This window comes from Amaranthus tricolor, chromosome 8 (genome assembly GCF_026212465.1).
Source record: "Amaranthus tricolor cultivar Red isolate AtriRed21 chromosome 8, ASM2621246v1, whole genome shotgun sequence".
In the NCBI taxonomy this organism is placed as follows: domain Eukaryota; kingdom Viridiplantae; phylum Streptophyta; class Magnoliopsida; order Caryophyllales; family Amaranthaceae; genus Amaranthus; species Amaranthus tricolor.
In genome coordinates, this window is record NC_080054.1 from 27820238 (window position 1) to 27839826 (window position 19589).

The 19589-nt window shown below is 33.3% G+C and overlaps 3 protein-coding genes across 5 annotated transcripts; 2 read left to right on the plus strand and 1 right to left on the minus strand.

Annotated features, from left to right (window-relative positions):
• The first annotated feature begins 848 nt into the window (after positions 1 to 848).
• On the plus strand, positions 849 to 4389 carry LOC130820682 (cell division topological specificity factor homolog, chloroplastic). Its single transcript, XM_057686141.1, has 2 exons — positions 849 to 1098; positions 3348 to 4389. The coding sequence occupies exons 1-2, from the start codon at positions 994 to 996 to the stop codon at positions 3954 to 3956; spliced, it is 714 nt and encodes a 237-aa protein (XP_057542124.1). The 5' UTR covers positions 849 to 993; the 3' UTR covers positions 3957 to 4389.
• An 846-nt stretch (positions 4390 to 5235) lies between these two features.
• Positions 5236 to 9992, plus strand: LOC130820683 (mitotic checkpoint protein BUB3.3). 2 transcript variants are annotated; one of them, XM_057686142.1, is made up of 9 exons: positions 5236 to 5605; positions 5700 to 5830; positions 6485 to 6567; positions 7533 to 7784; positions 7932 to 7992; positions 8680 to 8760; positions 8836 to 8917; positions 9044 to 9243; positions 9587 to 9992. In XM_057686142.1, exons 1-9 carry the CDS (start codon positions 5501 to 5503, stop codon positions 9669 to 9671), a joined length of 1080 nt encoding a protein of 359 aa, XP_057542125.1. In that variant the 5' UTR covers positions 5236 to 5500; the 3' UTR covers positions 9672 to 9992. The 2 variants fall into 2 exon arrangements, with proteins under 2 accessions (XP_057542125.1, XP_057542126.1); XM_057686143.1 differs by having other exon boundaries at positions 5238 to 5605; positions 9143 to 9243.
• A 2231-nt stretch (positions 9993 to 12223) lies between these two features.
• On the minus strand, positions 12224 to 19587 carry LOC130820685 (isopentenyl phosphate kinase). Of its 2 annotated transcripts, none has more exons than XM_057686146.1 (12): positions 19447 to 19587; positions 18728 to 18946; positions 17409 to 17506; positions 16959 to 17001; positions 16105 to 16166; positions 15922 to 15978; positions 14626 to 14661; positions 14465 to 14542; positions 14280 to 14346; positions 14126 to 14188; positions 13310 to 13413; positions 12224 to 12613 (listed from the first exon to the last, which is right to left on the minus strand). In XM_057686146.1, the coding sequence occupies exons 1-12, from the start codon at positions 19514 to 19516 to the stop codon at positions 12515 to 12517; spliced, it is 996 nt and encodes a 331-aa protein (XP_057542129.1). In that variant the 5' UTR covers positions 19517 to 19587; the 3' UTR covers positions 12224 to 12514. The 2 variants fall into 2 exon arrangements, with proteins under 2 accessions (XP_057542129.1, XP_057542130.1); XM_057686147.1 differs by lacking the exon at positions 16105 to 16166 and adding an exon at positions 16423 to 16484 and having other exon boundaries at positions 12225 to 12613.
• Positions 19588 to 19589: the final 2 nt, after the last annotated feature.

Sequence of the window (19589 nt, forward strand, 5' to 3'; positions counted from 1 at the left end):
ATATAAATGATCAAAATAACACATAAGATTGCGTAATAAGTCAAATATAACAAGTATAATAAAACGGAGTAAGTACTTCATACATTTTGATTGTAGTTCGTTCCGCCTACTTCTCATAATTTTCTTTTTGACAATATTCTTAATTTTTTTATTTTATCTACAAATTTATTTTTTTAGTTCATTAATTTGAATTATTTTTCTCATTCACTTATGTATTGTCAACTTATTCTACAACTGGTTACTCCATGCATAGTACTTGCTACTTATAGTGATATTTTTTCCACACAACTTATCACAATTGGGTATGAGTATTTTAAAAAGAGAAGGTATAAATTAACGTAAATAAGAAAAAGCAATATAATAGGGATAGATGGAGCAAGGGCGGAACAAAATTAAAAATTTTTTTGAAGGTCCTATGCAGTTTTAAATTATGATATTTTTCTAACAATTTTGTATTTTTAGACACTAAATATATACTAAGTAACTTAATATCAAAACTTTTAATTTTTCAGAGTCCTATACAGTAAAACATATTAACATATTGAGAAAATCCCCTAAAATGGAGTCACTCATGTAGTCATTGTGGGTTGAGGTTAATATACTTAATAACAACTCCAAACTTTGACCATGAAACGGCGTCCTAGAGTTTTAACATCCAAATTCTCTATATATTGATTATTAACTAGTACCTCCTATTCAGCCTAAATGTTCTATTTGGATTTTAGTACTATTCACTTATCATGTCGGATTTTGTTTGATTCGTCTTACTACAAGGATTATTAATATAAACTTTTTATAGTTTTTAATTAAGAATAATTTCAGATTTTAAGAGTTAAAATATTATCTCGATAAGTGTGAAAAATCAAATGGGTCATTTAAGGTGAATAGGAGGGACTATTTAGCAAATGTACCAGCTTAGCGTTCAACAGGAGAGCTCAGAGAGTGAATGCACCGTTAAATTCTCAAAGAGAGAAACATAAAGCGAAAGAAAAAATGGCGACTTCCGGGGATCTGGGACTCTTTGCAACATTAGCACCTCATCATCATCGGACTCATCATCTTCCTTTCAAGACTTCCTTCCATTTTTCTTCTTCTAAGGTTATTTCTCCTCATTTTCCTTTTCCTTTCTCCATATTTTTTGCTTGTGAGTTTGTATTTATTGCATTTGTTTCTGGGATAAAATTGGTTGTTTTTCCGGGTTTGGATAGATCTTACTTTTGTAAGCGTGATTAACCTTGATTCTTATACTGTAATTGAAATTTTTTTTGGGTGTTTCAGCTAATTTTTGGATGAAATTTAATATTTGTACCAATTAAAGGGGGTCTGAAAATGGGGTTTTGGAAGTTGCCAATTAAGAATGTAGGGTTTAGAAATCTGCATCGAGTTGGGTAGGAGTTGGCTTGCCTAATACTTAGGAGATGTATCAATTAACAAGAGTTGAAGGGAAGTGAACGGAAAGGATCTTGGTGATAAGAGGTGTAGAAAAAGGTGGAAAAACACAACATACACACAAGTAAAAAGATCAAAGCTTTCAATAAACAAAGCCACACAACAGTATAAATGGTGTCTCCCACTCAAAGATGATTATATTTCATTAACTATTCAACAATACATTAATGAAATCTTTCACCATTACAAGCTCAACCACTAGATCTTGCAACCTCCAATAATAGAGTCTCTCATGAATACATAAACAAGCCTCACATTCTATAACTCTCTCACTTGTGTGTATTGTCACCCCAAAGAATTAACCCTAATTTGATTTAATGACCCTATTTATAGTCCATTAAAACTGATTAGGCATCTCCAAAAGTACAACACAAAACGCATCGCAAGATTGCAAACCAGTGGTCCTGACATAGACTTATTCTGCTAGCTGCCTTGTTGAAGGAAGCCCTTTTCAAATTCCAACCCCATATTTGAGCTTCTTTGATGCTCCTTCACATGGCTACTCAACCCCCTTGCACCATCATCACTTCTCTCTAAGATGTATGCCATGATTTGAGTTACGATGTGATCAAAATCATCTCCAACACTAGGTGATTTGGCTCTTCGTCTAACATGAAGTTTTAATGAGAGCTTCGGATGGAGAAATTGAGGACCATAGTGTTTTTCAAGTGCTCTTTCGATAAGGGTATGGTCTGCAGTCTTTCATCTCTCTTTAGACCTTGATCATAGCTATTATTAGCGGGATACATTGGGTAATGATGATGAGTGTTTTTCAAGTAAAATTTTAGATGGACTTGTTCTCAGAAACTTATTAGATACAATTGAATTTATTGAATATAACTTATTAGAAACCTTAATAGGTAGTGCAATGACTTAATTTTTTATGTTAAACTCATATTGAATTAGTTGTACTTGTACACATCTAGACAAGGAAAATCAGAGGGAAGTCTCATAAAGGGATGAGGCTTAGAAGAACTCAATAAGAGAGATGTCATTTTTTTCTTTTACTGCAAGGTTTGGTATACAATCTTTTGATGATTTTATAAGTTATGATTATATGACATTATGAATACTTATAAATTGGTTATAGCAATTAGGGAACCTCTTATTTCTCATCCCAAGATCTGCCTTTTTAGTTTGAGCATTTTGTGGACTGATGTTTCTTTAATTGTTTTGTTGGATCAAGAGTTTGCTGATGTAGAATACTTTTTAATTCTGCTAGCTAGGTGCAACAACATTCCGTTACCCTAATCCAATTAATTGACTTCCATCTAGGTGGTGTTTAAGGGGTCAGATTTACACAAGTTTAATTTGTGAGTGATAATAAAGAGGCTTTTTCTGATTGACCCTTAGTAACAAACAACACATGACTTTATGAGCCAATTTAATTCCTGCTAGCTTGGTGAACGAATACATTACCCCTCTTTGTGTCCATTTATTTCCTCTTCTCTATTTGCCTAGGTTTTGATTGTTTCAAGTTCATCCATTTCAGTAAGGAAGAGGGGTCCAAGTGTGGATTAACTGAGTTTACTAGGAAAAAAACCCGTATGTTCGTGTTCATGATCTGTTAGACCCCATCTCTATACAATATATAGGAAAATTATAGTCGAAGAGCCTGAGCTCTGTATCAGTTTCCATTCTCTAGTGACCGAGTATTGACTACAATTTTAAGGTTAGCAAGATACACAGTGGTCTATGTCTCTATGATATATATCAAGCGACAAGCAATGGCACAATCCAATATATAATTTGCACTCTGATCTGTTTTCCAGGGTTAAAATGATACTTATATTATAAAATGATGAAATGTAGATCTGATTCATACTTTGAACAGATTAGTTATCGAGAATTACCTTACTCAAGCCACTTAATCTTAACCTTACAATTCTTGATTGCAGATAGATGTTTCTAGCTACCCAAGTGGAGTGCTTAGTATCTCTGAGATGACACCGAAAAAGTCGAGTAGTCTATCTCATGGCTTGAGTTTTCGTTGCCAGTCCAATCTAACATTCGGAGTCACAGGAGATGACAAATCATCCGTTAAATCCTTCAGTCAGGATGCTGAAAACTTTTTACTCAATGCCATTAATTTGAACTTCTTCGAACGCTTGAACCTAGCTTGGAAAATTGTTTTCCCCCCTTCAGTTACCAAAAGGAGCTCCAATGCTATGATTGCGAAGCAACGCTTGAAGATGATCTTGTTTGCTGATCGGTGTGCTGTGAGTGATGAGGCAAAACGGAAGATTGTGAAGAGCATTGTGAGTGCTTTATCAGACTTCGTGGAGATTGATTCTCGGGAGAATGTGCAGCTCAGTGTATCAACTGATACAGGTCTTGGAACTGTGTGTTCTGTTACTGTTCCTGTAAGGCGAGTGAAACCAGAATACCAGGACAATGATGAATCTGGATCAATAATGAATATTGAATACAAAGACACTGGTGATACGTCCGGTTCTGTCGATGTCAGATTCGATTTCTACCTTCCAAATGAAAACCCGACGATGTGAGCATATACGTGTTTTAGCTATGTTAACTTAGGTGCATCTTTTGACCCCAAATTTAGATCAAAAAGATGTGGTTTTTTTATTCTGGGTCATTTCAGGTGGATTTCTTGATAGCTTGCATTGCTGTAAATATAAGATTTATTTTGAAAAATCAAAAGATTTAGTGTGTGTATCTAAAGGATGTTATAGCTTCTAACGCTTCTGCATGGTTGCTGAGTTTGAAGTGATTTGATGGAGATGGCCCGCAAAATTTGTCGACCGATAATTCACTTTGCATCCGCTCCTCCTCAATCCGATCCAACTTTGCATTCATTTTTGAAAGTTAGTTCGATGTTATCAACAACAAATCAACAAGTGATTTATTTTTTTGTTTTTTCAAATGTTATGTTATTGACATCCTTTTATTTGCTGTTAGTGACAACGAGTAAATTTGTGGTAATTTTTTTTGACTTTAACATGATCTCCTCTTGTTTGCGTTACTAACGGTAAATAAATCTCAACCTTAGGCTCTGACACAAATACATTTATTTGAAAATTTTTTTTTCTAAAGAAGCTCAATTTATTTAATTTTTCGGGGTCTGTTGACCTAAAATACTCCAGACATTTTTTTTTAAAACTTCTGTTATCATTCGATCACACATTGTTTTGAATGACCCATGGTGTTGTGCTTCGTTTTATGATTTCTTTTTCTCATACTTTTATTTATTGGAGTGTTTGGCAAATAACTGATAGCTGATAACTGATTTATTAAAGTTGTTTTTTAACCATCGAATTTTATCAACTGATTTGATTTTAAACATGTCGATAGGAACAACTTCTTGTAAATTAGCTAATTTATGTCAACAACCTATTTCAACACTAATTTACAAACATTGGCATCAAAAAATTAAAGCACCGCACAATCTGTTTTTCTATTTATACCTAAATAAATTAAAATTGTTCAATAAACTATTTTTGACTGTTTTCTCATTTTCTTAGTATAAACAAATATATAAATTGTGGATCAATAATTTTTAATCAATAACTATAATTTGTAAATCACCATAAAAAGACAAAAGAAAATAACAATAAAGTAAATAGTACTAAAAAAATAAATTAAACATGCTATCAAATCCGATTATATAAGAATGATCTGTTAACTTCACAAATTACCGTTATTTAGTAATATCTCCTCCTCATTGCGGATAGGTCATTGCCTCATGGGCTCATGGCCTGATTGGTTGATGGGTTGCTATTTTGGTTAGAATCTAAGCGGAGTTTTAAGCGGGAACTCGTGACTTAGAATCTTTGATAGTTTGAAGTTTGAACTCAACAAAAACACAGTCTCTTCATTCTACTGCAACAATATACCGTTTTAGGGCAAATCTTTTTATTCCTCCTCTTATTAATCCCACATTTCGTTCATTTTCAACAAATTTTGATTCAAAAAAAACTTAATTAGAATTTTGAATAGAAAGAAATAAACATCCGGTACATCCCTATCCCTTAATTTGGATTTAGATTCTAAAAGCCCTAAATTTCCCCCCTCAATATTTTTTTTTGGGGAAATGAGTGGAAATCGTTTGGATTTTGAGGAACCCATGAAAGATGCAATATCTCGGGTGCGTTTCGCTCCGGAATCAAATAACCTTCTCATTTCCTCTTGGGATTCTGTGAGTACACCATCTTTGATTCAACCCTCTTAATTTATTTTTATCTTTTCTTTAATTGAGTTTAATTTTTTTTTTGTTTATGTTGAATTGGTAGAGTATTAGATTGGTGGATGTGAATTCAAGTAAGCTTAGATTAGAAGTTCAAACAGAAGCTGCACTTCTTGATTGTTGTTTTCAGAATGAGTCCATTGCGCTCTCTGCGGCTTCAGATGGTTCCATTTTCAGGTATTTAAATGCTTAGAAAAATTTTGTTCCTACTGAAATAATTTGACAACATATCGATAAAAGTTTAACACAGCTATTATAGACCTTTTGCAAAATCATACCCATCAGCTGGTACAAAGCTTCTTCTAGTGAATATTGTTGGCATAAGAACAAATTTTATCTAAATGATGGAGCAAGATCGAATATAAATATTTCTTGGTAGTTACCTTGTTGATCCTCATATAGCACAAGACTTTCATATGTTAATCTTGTGTGGAATGGTTGAGGTTTACATATTAAGGTTCAGTTTTTTGGTTTGTTAAAATGTAAAATCAATAAAGTTTGGATTGGGATTTCAGAAAGCCATACTATTATACAAGAAAGGCATCAGTTGTCACTTCCTATATAGAGAGTTACTATGGTTTCCTTATGTTAGTATTAAATTTCAGGAACACTAAACTTAATAGGCACTGAATTATATGAAGCATTAACTGCAAATTGTGTAGGCTTAGTTTTTTTACCTTTATGTAATGCGTGTTGAGTTCTTTTGAAACATGTATTAACTGATTATATGAAGTATTCTTTAGTCTTCTGGGCTTGTGCCTATATTTGTTCATGTGCTATTAAGCTTGAGTATAACATGGCTGTTGATTTGATGTTTTCGTAATTTCCTAGGTATGACTTACGGTTTGGAGCTCATAGTACTATTGGTAAACATGAAGATTCAGCGACTTGCATTGAATATTCCCCTGAAACAAGTTAGTATTTTTTGGAATAGCAATTGTTATGTGTATCAGTTCTATTTTCGATGATGTGGCTTTTATGGGATGGATTCATGTCAACATGGGTGTTAATCTGTTATACATGGGATTGTACAGCCAAATGAATTACATTTTCTGATTTAGCCCTGATCTAGCAAAAGTTATAGGAGTAGCTTGTTTATAATTACTTTGAGTTGGTTATTGATTATCAAAAACTTATCTTTTCTGAATCTGTATTCTCGATAATGTTTCATCATTTACAAACTATTTATCATAACTAAAAATTTGTAATATGACATGATATATAATAAGTTGGCTCCTCTATGCCGTTAGAAATGTCGTCTTTTAATGCAATAGAGTACTTGTTTAACTTAAGATATCCAAAAGTAGCTTTTATATCAAAAGCAAATATGTAGGTAGCATGTCTGAAGGGTTAAAAGAAAAAAATACCATATACTTTGTAGTATGTGGTATTGTTTATAAAACTTAATAGTTTGTTTTTCTACAAAGAACATAAATTGGCTTTCTTCACTTTGTTATATTTTGTGACAGCAAGGGAACTTTTTATTTTTTATAAGTGGACAAAAATTGCTATGTTTATGGAGCAATCATAAGAAATCACAGTAAAGTAAGAACTTAAAAAAACCTGGTAGCGCCCTTTTGGTCTGTGTATTTAGCTAAGAGCTGGCCGAATCAAAAAATATCGGTTTGATTACAACTTGAGAATTAACTTTGAAGCTTGAAGTTATCAGAGTAAGCAAGACATAATCTGTAAATTGTAGAAACTTGTGGATTAGTGTTACGCTCCAAAGACTCGAAAGGAATAAAATTCTTGGATTTGATACAAAATCACATGCCTTAAAGAGTTTTTCCTGCATATTAGTGAGGCATTAAGGTGTATCATTACCAAACTTAAATATTTTTTTTCTGAGCACTAAGATTGTACTTGCTTCTTTCCATAGGTCAAGTAATAACAGCTGGTTGGGATGGGAGAGTATTATCATGGGACTCTCGTTCAACAAAAGCTTCACATCCTTCAAGTAGCTTCAATTTAAATGTGGATTCTTTTTCACTCAGTGGAATTGAATTGTTGGCTTCCACTGGATCCTCATTACGCAGATATGACTTGCGGAAATTGGATGAAACAATCCAAGGAGAAAATCTATCAATGGGATTTCGGATAAGATGTGTGCGTCCCATGGCATGCCAGAAAGGTAGCTGTCTGCTGTTCTAGGTCCTTTTGCCTGTACTAATGTCCCACACCAACTTATTTTGAGTTTTAATGCAGGTTCTTTATATCTGTCTATTTATATTTTGTGATGAAATAACTTGTTTACTCAAGGCTCTTGGTTTGAATTTAGGCTTTGCTGTTGGGTCGGTTGATGGTCATGTGACACTGCAATCAAATTCAGATGAGACGGGGTAATATTCTAATGTTGAAGTTACTTTTTTGCAAAACATGCTAGATAGTGAGTTAGTATCTGTGTTTTCTTCCTTGTGCTTTCTTCATGATGACTGGCCATTTGAAGATTGATGAAGCATTTGGGCAGCCTAGATTTGGAAAACAGTATGGTAAAGCTATTTTATGCCAGGGAGATATAAGATGAAGAAAGAATTCTCCACCCGGTCAAATTTTAAATCGGTATTTAAATGGCCACAAGTTAAAGTTGTTAATTGCAGTTTGATCACACTGGTCAGTTCCATGGAAAATGGTGGGATCAGCTGTTGTAACTTTCAGTGTCAATTTAATCGACTAAACTTTCAATTTTCAAGTTTTACCTTTGGCATACCAGAACCTCTTAAACCGACAATCATGAACTTTTTTTGATTTCCCGAAAGAATATGACAAGGAACAAAGAAAGTATAAATCTTTATGATGTTAGTTCAATAGTCCTATTTTATTTTCATAGAACAACCTGCATATATGCTCTTATGCTAAGCACGCAATTGATCCCCATTCTTCTGGTTATGGTTCTGCTTGATACCTCATTTTAGATTTCTCATGTAGCTGCCGAATTCTGAGATATCCTTTTGTTTTATAACCTTATCTAGTTGCTGGATAATTTCAAGATGCAAGCATTAATTGTTTGGCCGTGCTGTCCTTTACAGGTATACATTCCGCTGTATATCCAAATCAAAGAAAGGAAAAAGCCATCCTGTAACAGTGAATGATATTGCCTTCAATCCATCGTATGTATAATGTATTCTTCAATTTTTGCTTAAGTTATAGTTGTAAAAATACTCAACATATATGGTGCTTGACAGTCTCCCTGGTGCCTTTGTCACTGGTGATTATGAAGGCCATGTCATTGCATGGGATGGTTCAAGCAGGAAAAGATTATTGGAGGTATAATTTTTTATTCTTGAAGCTTTTAGGTTTGTCATTCTACAAGATAGATCCACAAAGTATTGACAACAATAAACAGTTTGATATTAGGCTTGCATCCCAAACCTTTTATCTACTATCTCTCAGGCATGCAGTCTGAAGAATACGCTTTTCAAAATCCGGCAATTCATTATCATTGCAACGAGAACCAATAATCTCAGCAAATTCCGTGAATTTATTTTGCAGCTTCCAAGATATCCGAATAGTGTGGCTTCATTATCATATAACTCTACCGGAGAGCTTTTGGCAATTGCTTCAAGTTATACATACCAAGAAGCTAATGAAATGTAAGATATGCCCTCCATGCTGTTTATGTTCAATGCTTTGCTATGAAATCGTAAAATATCGTATATTTTCATAGTGTAGAAAAACAACTATTTCCATTGGTTTTGGTCGTCTTGTATTGTCAATAATACTTGCCAGTTGCCATATAAACTGTACTAACGAACATCAATTATGTTACACATGCACCAAGATTTCGTCATCCTAAAAGTTGCATAAATCTGATAGTTATATCACAATAAGCATTCAATTCGTACACATCTTGGTTGTATCTTGAGCTATTAAACGATTGCTTATGCAACTTCTCTGGTTGAGGAGCATACTAAAGTGAATTCTTACTGTTAACAGAGAAGACCATCCTCAGATTTTTATACAAGAACTCGGTGAAAGTAATTTGAAATCTGCAGCAACCGGGAGTTCTTGTCGGAGATAGTAACGTAGATTCTTCTTCCCTTGGTACTCACCCTTACATAAACATTTTCAAGTTGCAGCCGAAAGAACAGCAATGAGGCAGCTGTAACATACCGGGTTTTCAATCTGACCTGATGGCTGTTTTATGGTGAAGCCCAGGGACATATTGAGATGTTACTGATTCCACTAGAACAATCCAATGCCTGTTTTCATTTGCCTGTCCAAATTCTAAGCCATTGTATTTAGAAAGCAAACTCAGCCCTCTGTATCATTATATATCATTTTTAATTCAAATTTGATGTATGAATGCTTTTTAGAGTGTTTAAATCTATCATTAATTGGCTTTGTTTTTCTTATATTTGTTTTTAAAGGCTCTTTACTTGGTTCTACTAGTAAAATAACTAATGCCTTTTAGGTAAAAAGTATCAGATTTTTTTAAAAACCAAAATAACACATTTTTTTGTGCAAAAGTAACACCTTTTCTATAAAAAGACAATACAATTTTTCGTTCTCACGGTTCTCATATAAACTTGATTTTCACTGGAACTTGACCCTATATATATATTTTATATATATATATATATATATATATATATATATATATATATATATATATTCTTATTGTAATATTTTCTTTTACATTCTTATTACTTTTGAAACCAAACTACTAATTAATAAAGACTACATCTATCTATCTATACTATATACTAAAGTCGTTAATCTCATTGACACGTGTTGTAACAATATTGTTTATTTTTAAAAAAAAAATCCTAAATATAATAAGACAAGTCTTTAAATATTAGCAAATATTTTTTTCATTTATACTAAGCAACACATTTTTAATAATATATATAAATATTCTTCAAATATAGCAGTTTATTTATTATGATTAACTAATAATAATAGTTGAATTAAGATATTATACACATTCAAATTCGATATTCACCTAGTTCGTACTCCTTCCCTCAGCCTATAAATATAATAATATATTTTTGATTTTGTAGCACCTTTGTGAAATCTTTTGACGATGTAATATATAGTAGAGTATATTTTACACAATAATTATGATTAGATTATTTAGATTGATTTTATTATATGGCATGTTGTTTGATCAATAAAATCACAAGAAAATGCATAAGATTATTTATTTCCATAATTCCATTAAATACCTTAATTTATACGTACGAAAGCATGGTTATGAAATCTTTTCATAATGCAATATATATTATATTTCACACAATCATTATTCGATTATTATTATTTAAACAATAAAATCAAACAAAAAAGTACAAGCTTTATATTCATTAATTAATTCCATTAAAAACAACTCAATTTAAATCCGTTTCTTCCCTTTTTCCTTTTATCATAAATCTTTAATTCAATATTTCAATAACTTCACATATAGAAATATTTTCTTACCATATTTTTTTTCTCCTCATTTATCTATATATACAAATCATAATTCATTCTCAACTTATTGTCTAAGAATTAAAATCATTATTAAATACTTCATTTATTCTAGAAAAAAAGTCTCACGTAAAAGGAAAAAAATGGCGAATGAACCCATAATCTTGTTGGCGGTAGCTTTATTTGCTGTAATGTTTGTGGCACCATCACTTCTTCCGAAAATCCCAGCATTGCCAATTTCATATATGTTTGGTTTAGGGTTGATTGCTATTGGTGTGGGTCTCTTCTATGCTAAGAACCCTTAGACAATGCCAACTTGTTCTTCATCATTGCATCAATGGAGTAGTTTTCATGGAAGTTTTGGGACTTTGGAATTGAATATTTGAGAGTTTATGAAGAAATAAAGTTTAAGATTTTTTTTTTTTTTTCATGCTTAGCTAATGGTCTCTAAGTTCAATATAGTGAAGTGATAATTTAGATAAGTGTCTTTTTTCAATTAGTTAGTTTATGATGTAATGATTTCTTTATCAATGAATTCTATGGTTTTTAGTGATTAATTATCTTGTTTTTGTATTTTATGTTTGATAATTGCATTTAAAAGACCAACTAAACGGTATAAAATAAAGATGTACATTTGGAAGTTCAGGGACTTGAGGCATGACACTTTGAAGCAGATTAATTTTGAGTCTTTTGTGTGTGTAAATATTTTAAAAAACCTAAAATGTTTTAAATCTAAATTATTTCAGAATGAGTTAAATTAACTGCCGCAGTGGACGTAGAAAATTTATTTAGTGAGGTCAAAATATTATTATAAAAGATTAGAAGGTCAATTACTTAATTTTATAATGAAAAATATACTTAAATCTCGAATTATAATAGAATTTCCAAACTTTTGATAGTTAAGTGGGGTCAAATAACCCCATGTGGGATTGTGTGGCTCCGCCTATGCGTAAAAGGATTAATTTTGAATAGTTAATAGGTCAAAATAATTAATCATTATTATCATTATATCCAATATATTTAGCATTCTCACTCATAAACCCTATGATTAAATGTGGAGGGGACAAAATAGTATACCCTTATCAAAAAAGAGAATGAAAATTGTGAACCTTGACACAAAATTGACCGGCAAATGAAAAAAAAAACCCTAAAACACGACATACAAAAATAATTAATTTGAACTCAAATCCGAGCATATGAAGTACTTTTATATTTCTAAATGAAATGGAATTGAGCAATTCTTTTGCAACACTGTATTTGATTGTAATAAATCAAATCTGAGCAAATTAAGTAATATCAATAGAATGCAGCAAACTCCAACACTGTATATGCTAATTGATTGATGATACAATTCCTTCAGAAAAGAATATTGCGTCGAGGTTACAGAACGATGCATTTAAACAACGGTGAATTCTGCTGATCACGCTGCTTTGATATCGTATGAGAAACTGTTTGCGACTATTTTCTCGCAAAACGGATGGCTGTGCCCAACCAATCATCCCTTATTTCTTGTCCGACTTCCCCTTTTAAGGCCTTCAAGGAATGATCTGTGGCTGCCTGCAACAGAAAAACCGAACTCAGACGGCAATTCTTGCACCAACGAGAAAAAGACGACAAAGTTGCGGAGTCTTTTAACTTTGGCATTTTTTTAAAAAATCTTGATTTTTGATGTTATCAAGAAACAATAATCCGAACATTATTTCGAGAATGGCATTCTAAACACCGTCACATGATTCACTACTCTCCTTGCGAATCGAGAATCAAAAAAAGCGAATTATGGTCGGTTTTGGGCTATTTGAGGGTCATTTTGAGCGAATTACAAATTCAAAAAGCGAATGACGAATTATGTTACACTTATCTTAAACCTAGGATCGCTCGAGAATAATCAAAAGTTGAGATTTAAGAAATGGGTGAAACTCGGGATAGTCTAGTAAAATTTTCTCTCCTTTTTACTGAGGAAGGGTAGGGGGATCTTGCACCAAAGAGTGTGTGTATGCTCACGTAATGTCTTCCTCACATGATCTCCAGTTCTCCAATCGGATATATGGCGTTTAACGTGGGGATTGTGAAATAGTGCACAAATGCAACCGGGTGCAACAGCACTAGACAGAGGCAGGGAAGATTTTGGACGTCTCGCATATACACTACATAGGCTTCGGTGATGTAGTTACTAGACTAGCCGGCTGCGCTTAAATTGTTTTGAAGGAATGAAAATTATCCAAAAAATCTCAAATAAGGTAAGAAAATGATTACCTTTACAATATATACATCGATTCCAAGTTTTGCAATAGCTGCAGCTTCAGATATTTTCGTCACCATACCTCCAGTTGTGTCATGAGCTGCTACCGTTATCTCAACTGTCGACAATAGAGGAATTAGTTCATATCTTGCACCTTTGCATGGAGCTTATTGAGAACGATAATTCACAATATCATAAAACAACACAAACGGATTCCATAAATAAGTTTTCGTATAGCCAACCTCTAATTTCTAAGTAGCCAATAAGAAGATACTATATTTCCGAAATCCCAAAACCTTATTCATAGACATTCAAAAATTTTATATAGAGGTGAACAATTTCTCATCAGACATCTACTAGCAGTAAGTATATAGAGATTTGAATACCCTAGTCACCGTCAGAAAAAAGCAACTGGAACCGGGAACTAGAGGTGTCATTTAGGTCATCGAGTTGATTTCGGGTTAGATGTTTTGGGTCGGTTTGAAATCAGGTTTTGTGTCCGTATTGTTTTATACGTAATTGTAAATCAATTTTGAAGTCAGGTCAAATCGGATTCGATTACAAGGTCAGGTAAGTTTCGGATTATCGGGTTTGTTTTGAACACCTCTACTGGAATATGTCATATGGTAACATTAATCAGCACTTTACAGGGGCACTTTAGGTTGCATTTTACATACCAATAATTTTAAGGATCTTAAAAAGAAATGTCATAATATTTTCAATTTTTTTTAGGAATCTATTATATGATTGATGATGAACAAGTAAAAAGACTAAATTCATCTTTCAAATAGCATTTAAGTATGAAATTATTAGCTCCTACTACTACTCACCTTGCCCATTCTTTGTTTTTGGTGCAGGATTCACTACATGCCAGCTCCCATCTCCGTTAACAGCTGTTACAAGCTAAAATGAATCACGCTTCAATCCAGAAACGTGCATCGACAAAGAAACTCACACAATGTACAGTCCGCAAAGATTGCACACCTATCTCTTTTAACAATGTGGCGCCAGGTTCTGATGGAGGACGGTCATATACTCCAAAAACATCTGTCTTGAAAGATGAATGTATAGGACAAGATAAAAGAATGCTAACTAAATTCATTGGCACAGAAAAGAAAATGCTAGCTGCTAACAGAGCTCCTGTGATAAAAGCGCCTAAGGAAGGATACGAGAAAAACAACATATTCAGGCTTCAAGTGCCCAGCCAAATGCCGTATAATTACATCCCCACTCAAAATCGTGCTACCCTGCAGGAATATACTTATGCAAGCTAGTGGATGGATATAAGCTTGTATAGGTCGAGAAAAGGTTAAGATGTATGATGACAAACCTGTGAGTGATCAAGGACTGCATCCCCATGCAGGACCTGGTGAGAAAGAAAAATTTAAAGCCCATTCATGTAGAACGAACATTTTAAACAATAACTATAAGTTAAAGAGTTGCAAGAAACAAAAGCCTTGATACACAACAACAATGCCAGAGCCTTAATCGTAGTGGCAGATCTAGCATGATATCACTGAGGTCAGTTGATATAAGAGGTGTTCAATGGGCCGGGTCGGTGCGGGTAATGTCAAATTTACACGGGGCAGGGCAGGTCAAAGCTCATTTAAAGCCAACCCACATTGAATCGTTTTTTTAAAAGTTCATATAATAGTTTTTTTATTGTACTTTATGGCCCGTTGGGTCGACCCACCTATGTATATAATAGTATCATATATAAATATAAAAAAAAACATTAGTAAAAATTTTTTCGCAACCAATTCCTATAATTATCCGACCCGACCCTTTACACTAAGGCCCGTAAATGGCCGACCGTATTGACCCGACCCACTAATGACCCATAAAAATGTAACCTGACCCTTGACCGTTGAATCAACCCGCCCCATTAAACACCTCTGGTTGATATCACTTAGATTCAAAATAAAATCAAATATAACATGTAAACATACTCTAGATGAGTTGCTTAGTATATTGTCTTCTACATATGTGACCAGAAATCAAAACCTAGTAGGTTGTTTTACTTAAAACGCCATCACTTGTATTTTTTCTAGATGTGCCATTGCTTAATCCCAAAAGCCTAGATACAGAAACAACTAAACGTTTGGGCAAAAAAGCTAATCAAATACCATGCCTTTCATGGTGGAATATGACATTTTTCTACATGTTTCTACGGTAAGCAGGAAAGAATATTGAAATTCTTTTTGGACCTGTGTTCAGTTCGTTTCGAGCCAATCAACCCATCATTTCAATCAATCCTCAATGTCCCTCATCCTAGGACGAAGTTCTATACCTCTATCATAAAATAAAAGTTAGCTCTAGGTAACTAATGATATCTTAATTCAATAGACAAATTTTTACTGCTTAAAACTAGCTTCTTATCATCTAATGTCATGTTACTATTCTATTAAAGCACAGAGACCTCAAACCTAAAGTCCCCGAATGAATAAAATCATCGAACAATCTATTTTACGAAAAGTCATAAAGGCCTCCTTGCCTTCACATTTATAGATCACCAAGATCAAATTGGAAATTAAATGTAGTTCCATGCTGTTTTTATTGAAGTAGAAGACATATTGGAGATCCACATCTTAGGAACAATAACAGTAAAAAAAAATATTGGACTTACAGGGATGAAACCCGAGTCGATAGTTTTAGCCACTGTGTTGATGTCAGCTGAGGCGACCTGAAAACACGATAACAATCAATATATTCATTTAATTATAGAGTAATCATGTCCAAGAATCTGTTTCCAGGACTGAAGGATATGGAATAACTACGAATTGGAGTAGCATTATTGCGAATCTCTAACATTTCTTTGACATGTTGTCCATCCACTTGAAAATGGGGATAATCCAACTGAAGGGATACCCGCTGTAATAGAATGTTAAATTCGTTAGATGACATGGTTTCTACAAACACATATACATGAAAGGCTAAAAAGTAATATTTAGAAGCAAATAAAACCCTTAGGAAAAATCCTAGTTGATAACAGTTACTCATTTGTCCTATTAGATTTGCATCAATATATTCATTTAATTATAGAGTAATCATGTCCAAGAATCTGTTTCCAGGACTGAAGGATATGGAATAACTACGAATTGGAGTAGCATTATTGCGAATCTCTAACATTTCTTTGACACATTGTCCATCCACTTGAAAATGGGGATAATCCAACTGAAGGGATACCCGCTGTAATAGAACGTTAAATTCGTTAGATGATATGGTTTCTACAAGCACATATACATGAAAAACTAAAAAATAATATTTAGAAGCAAATAAAACCCTTGGGAAAATCCTAGTTGATAACAGTTACTCGTTTGTCCTATTAGATTTGCATCAAAGAGAAAGAGGGTAATTTTTAAGAAAGTGGTAATAAAAGAAGAAAAAGAATGAATTGTGTGGATGAAATTAAAGGAGAGTTAAAATGTATGGATGAGATTAAAAGAAAGTGGTGGACCAAAATGGAAAATGTTGCAAATTCAATGGGATGGACGGAGTACTGAATAGCAAATTAATAACATGATACATGCAACATCTCCCCGAAAACAGATGGTACCAAACATGTTCTTAAACATTGGCTAGATATCAGAATACACCTGGACTTAACCAGAGACGAGAAGAAACAAAATATCAATATGTAAATTTTAACAAGAATTAATATACCTTGAGCAAGTGCCCTCACAACTTTTAGATTCAGTGATGTGACCTGTAAAAAAAATTGGATAATATTTCTAAGCTATCACCCATATGAGACAATGCAGTTTAGAATGATAAGCACATGTATCGGCCTGTTTGGTTTGTGGTACTAAATGGTTGGAATGGGAATGATTTATAATATAAAATTTTGTCCGTTTGGTAGGTGGTATTAAACGGTGGTAATGGGAATGAAAACTAGTGCAATTTTGGTTGAAAAATCTCTTGCTACCTTAATGGCCATGCTTGTCCAATTTCAATCATCTCATCTTTCTTCATAAATTTCATTCCAATGCATTACCATTCAAACAGGCCGGTACATAATTTTCCTTAGACAGAGCTTTTTCAAGGAGGTTGCAACTGAAAAACTAAAGGAAATATATCTTTCTGTAAATTTAGGAAACATACAAAATCTCTTACCGATATGCGTGTAGCAACAAAGCCAGCTTTGACAAGAGGCCTATCTAATCCTCCCTTGTGTACACCTGATTTACTGGCTTGGAAGTGCCCAAATGATCCTAAAATCATCGATGATTGCCAAAGAGGCAAGAAAAATGAAGTAACAAATATCAATTTTAAACATGTCCAAATATGTGTGTCTTCAAGATAACTTGTAAGTATCAATCAGAAATCACTGGGAAGTAACTAGATTGTGCAAATGTATTCAACTTTTCAGAGTTGCAGTGCTATTAATAACAACTAGAGGTGTTCAAAACAAACCCGATGACACGAAATTTACCCGACTTTGTAACCAAACCCGATTTGACCCGACTTCAAAAATGATTTAAAATTATGTGAAAACAATATGGACACAAAATCCAATTTTAGACCGACCCAGAACATCTCTACCCGATAACACGATGAACACCTCTAATCACAACCTTTAATTTAGTTTTCTAATGAAAATTCTCCTCCCGGTCAATGGCAAAAGGAAAATGCACTGCTGATGGAACCTTATGAAAGCAAGTTCTCTTGTGAGAAGAAATGAAAAGCAATGCGCCGTTTCACATTATAACACAACGAACATGTCATTCTTATTCACCTACTTTACACAAATGTGTACAAAGTTTCCACAATTTGTCAAACTTCAACAATTTAAAAGCTTCACATGATAAAATGTTACCAATAGTGGTTGATTCAAGGATTTACAGAATATACATATCTCTAGTCTCTACTCATCCTCTTTTCTTAGTTTACTGCCAACAGTGTCCCATATTATTTTTCCCTTTCTAGGCAATATACTCATAAAACAGGAAAATACAGTCTTATACTAAGAAATGAGTTTTTTCAATCTAAATGACCAACGATAATACAAACATCAACACTAAACAAGGTATCAATAAAGTTAATCTAGCTTTTGTAGTTATATCAATGAATCCATGTGTCCGATAATAGAATTTAGCTGATGGATGAAGCACACAGGGTATGTTATATACTCTATGAGTGTCATCTTCTAACTGTTGGAAAATAACCCACATGTGATCTGCATCAAAAAAATTAAAGAGAGGTTGACTAACATTACTTAATGGGCTACTCATCCTAATACCTATTGGTTTTAGATGGAACCTAATCGGGTTATGTGTAGTCAACTCTCTTCTTATGCGGGCCTTAATAGTGTACAAGCCCAAGCCCAAGCCCAAATTTATCAGTAACAATTCAAAAACCAACAAAGAAGAAATACAATCTTCTAAATGAATTATGCAGAAAAATCATATAGTGATTTAAATGAATGAACTAACCAGCTCCATGAACCACAATAAAGTTGCTAGACTCCAACTTTGAGTGATCAGAAATGTCATCCACATTCACACAAACATCTGATCGTCCTTCTCTTTTACTCCAATCCATTTCCACAACATCACCAGACATCATTGCTTGCCTCAAATGTATAGAAACTGCTTTTAAATTTTCCTCATTAGTCTTCTCCAATTCATTCTTACATGTTATTGCTGCACCCCCTAAACATCAATACAACAACAAATTTAATCAATTTCTTTCAGAGAATAAAGCAAGCAATAAAAATTCACACTACCCCATCATTACTGCATTTTTAACTAATCAAAGATTCCATCTTCAAAACCTACATCCTAATTTTTCTTTAAATCTGATTTAAGCATAGATTAATCATCAAAAAAAAAAAACAACAAGCAAAAACATATCTTTTTTAGAGAATTGTATAGCAAGCAACAAAAATACCCATTACCCCATACATCATCTCTGCATTTTTTAACTAATCAAAGATTCCATCTTGAAAACCCACATCCTAATTTTGCTTTCAATCTGATTTAAACACATATTAATTAGCAAATAAAATCCCCATGATCAAGCAAAATCATTATCCATCCCAAACCTACCCATTTATAGTTCATTGTTGAACTTAAAAAAGCTTGTATCCAACATCAATAAAACTAATTGATTGTAATCAGTAAACAGAATGGAATCAAATGAGCGAACAAACCGAGCTTGACGATGCATCGGAGTGGTTTAGCGAGTGAAATTGGTGCTTGGGATGCATTGTCTTTCTCCATGGAAAATATTTGGTTGCTGATGTTTACTTGTGTAGGATCAGTCTATGCTTGAGCAGGAGATCCTATTCAAACA

What these genes read in the sequence shown, in the direction of transcription:
- LOC130820685 (XM_057686146.1), bottom strand. Translation starts at nt 19,516, where the DNA reads ATGGAGAAAGACAATGCATCCCAAGCACCAATTTCACTCGCTAAACCA. An exon ending in CCGATGCATCGTCAAGCTCG is followed by an intron (nt 18,947 to 19,446) that starts GTTTGTTCGCTC and finishes ATTGATGTTTAG; the next exon opens with GGGGTGCAGCAATAACATGT. An exon ending in GGACAACATGTCAAAGAAAT is followed by an intron (nt 15,979 to 16,104) that starts GTTAGAGATTCG and finishes TCGTGTTTTCAG; the next exon opens with GTCGCCTCAGCTGACATCAA.
- LOC130820683 (XM_057686142.1), top strand. Translation starts at nt 5,501, where the DNA reads ATGAGTGGAAATCGTTTGGATTTTGAGGAACCCATGAAAGATGCAATA. An exon ending in TCATTTCCTCTTGGGATTCT is followed by an intron (nt 5,606 to 5,699) that starts GTGAGTACACCA and finishes TTGAATTGGTAG; the next exon opens with AGTATTAGATTGGTGGATGT. An exon ending in TCCCATGGCATGCCAGAAAG is followed by an intron (nt 7,785 to 7,931) that starts GTAGCTGTCTGC and finishes GTTTGAATTTAG; the next exon opens with GCTTTGCTGTTGGGTCGGTT.
- LOC130820682 (XM_057686141.1), top strand. Translation starts at nt 994, where the DNA reads ATGGCGACTTCCGGGGATCTGGGACTCTTTGCAACATTAGCACCTCAT. An exon ending in TCCATTTTTCTTCTTCTAAG is followed by an intron (nt 1,099 to 3,347) that starts GTTATTTCTCCT and finishes TCTTGATTGCAG; the next exon opens with ATAGATGTTTCTAGCTACCC.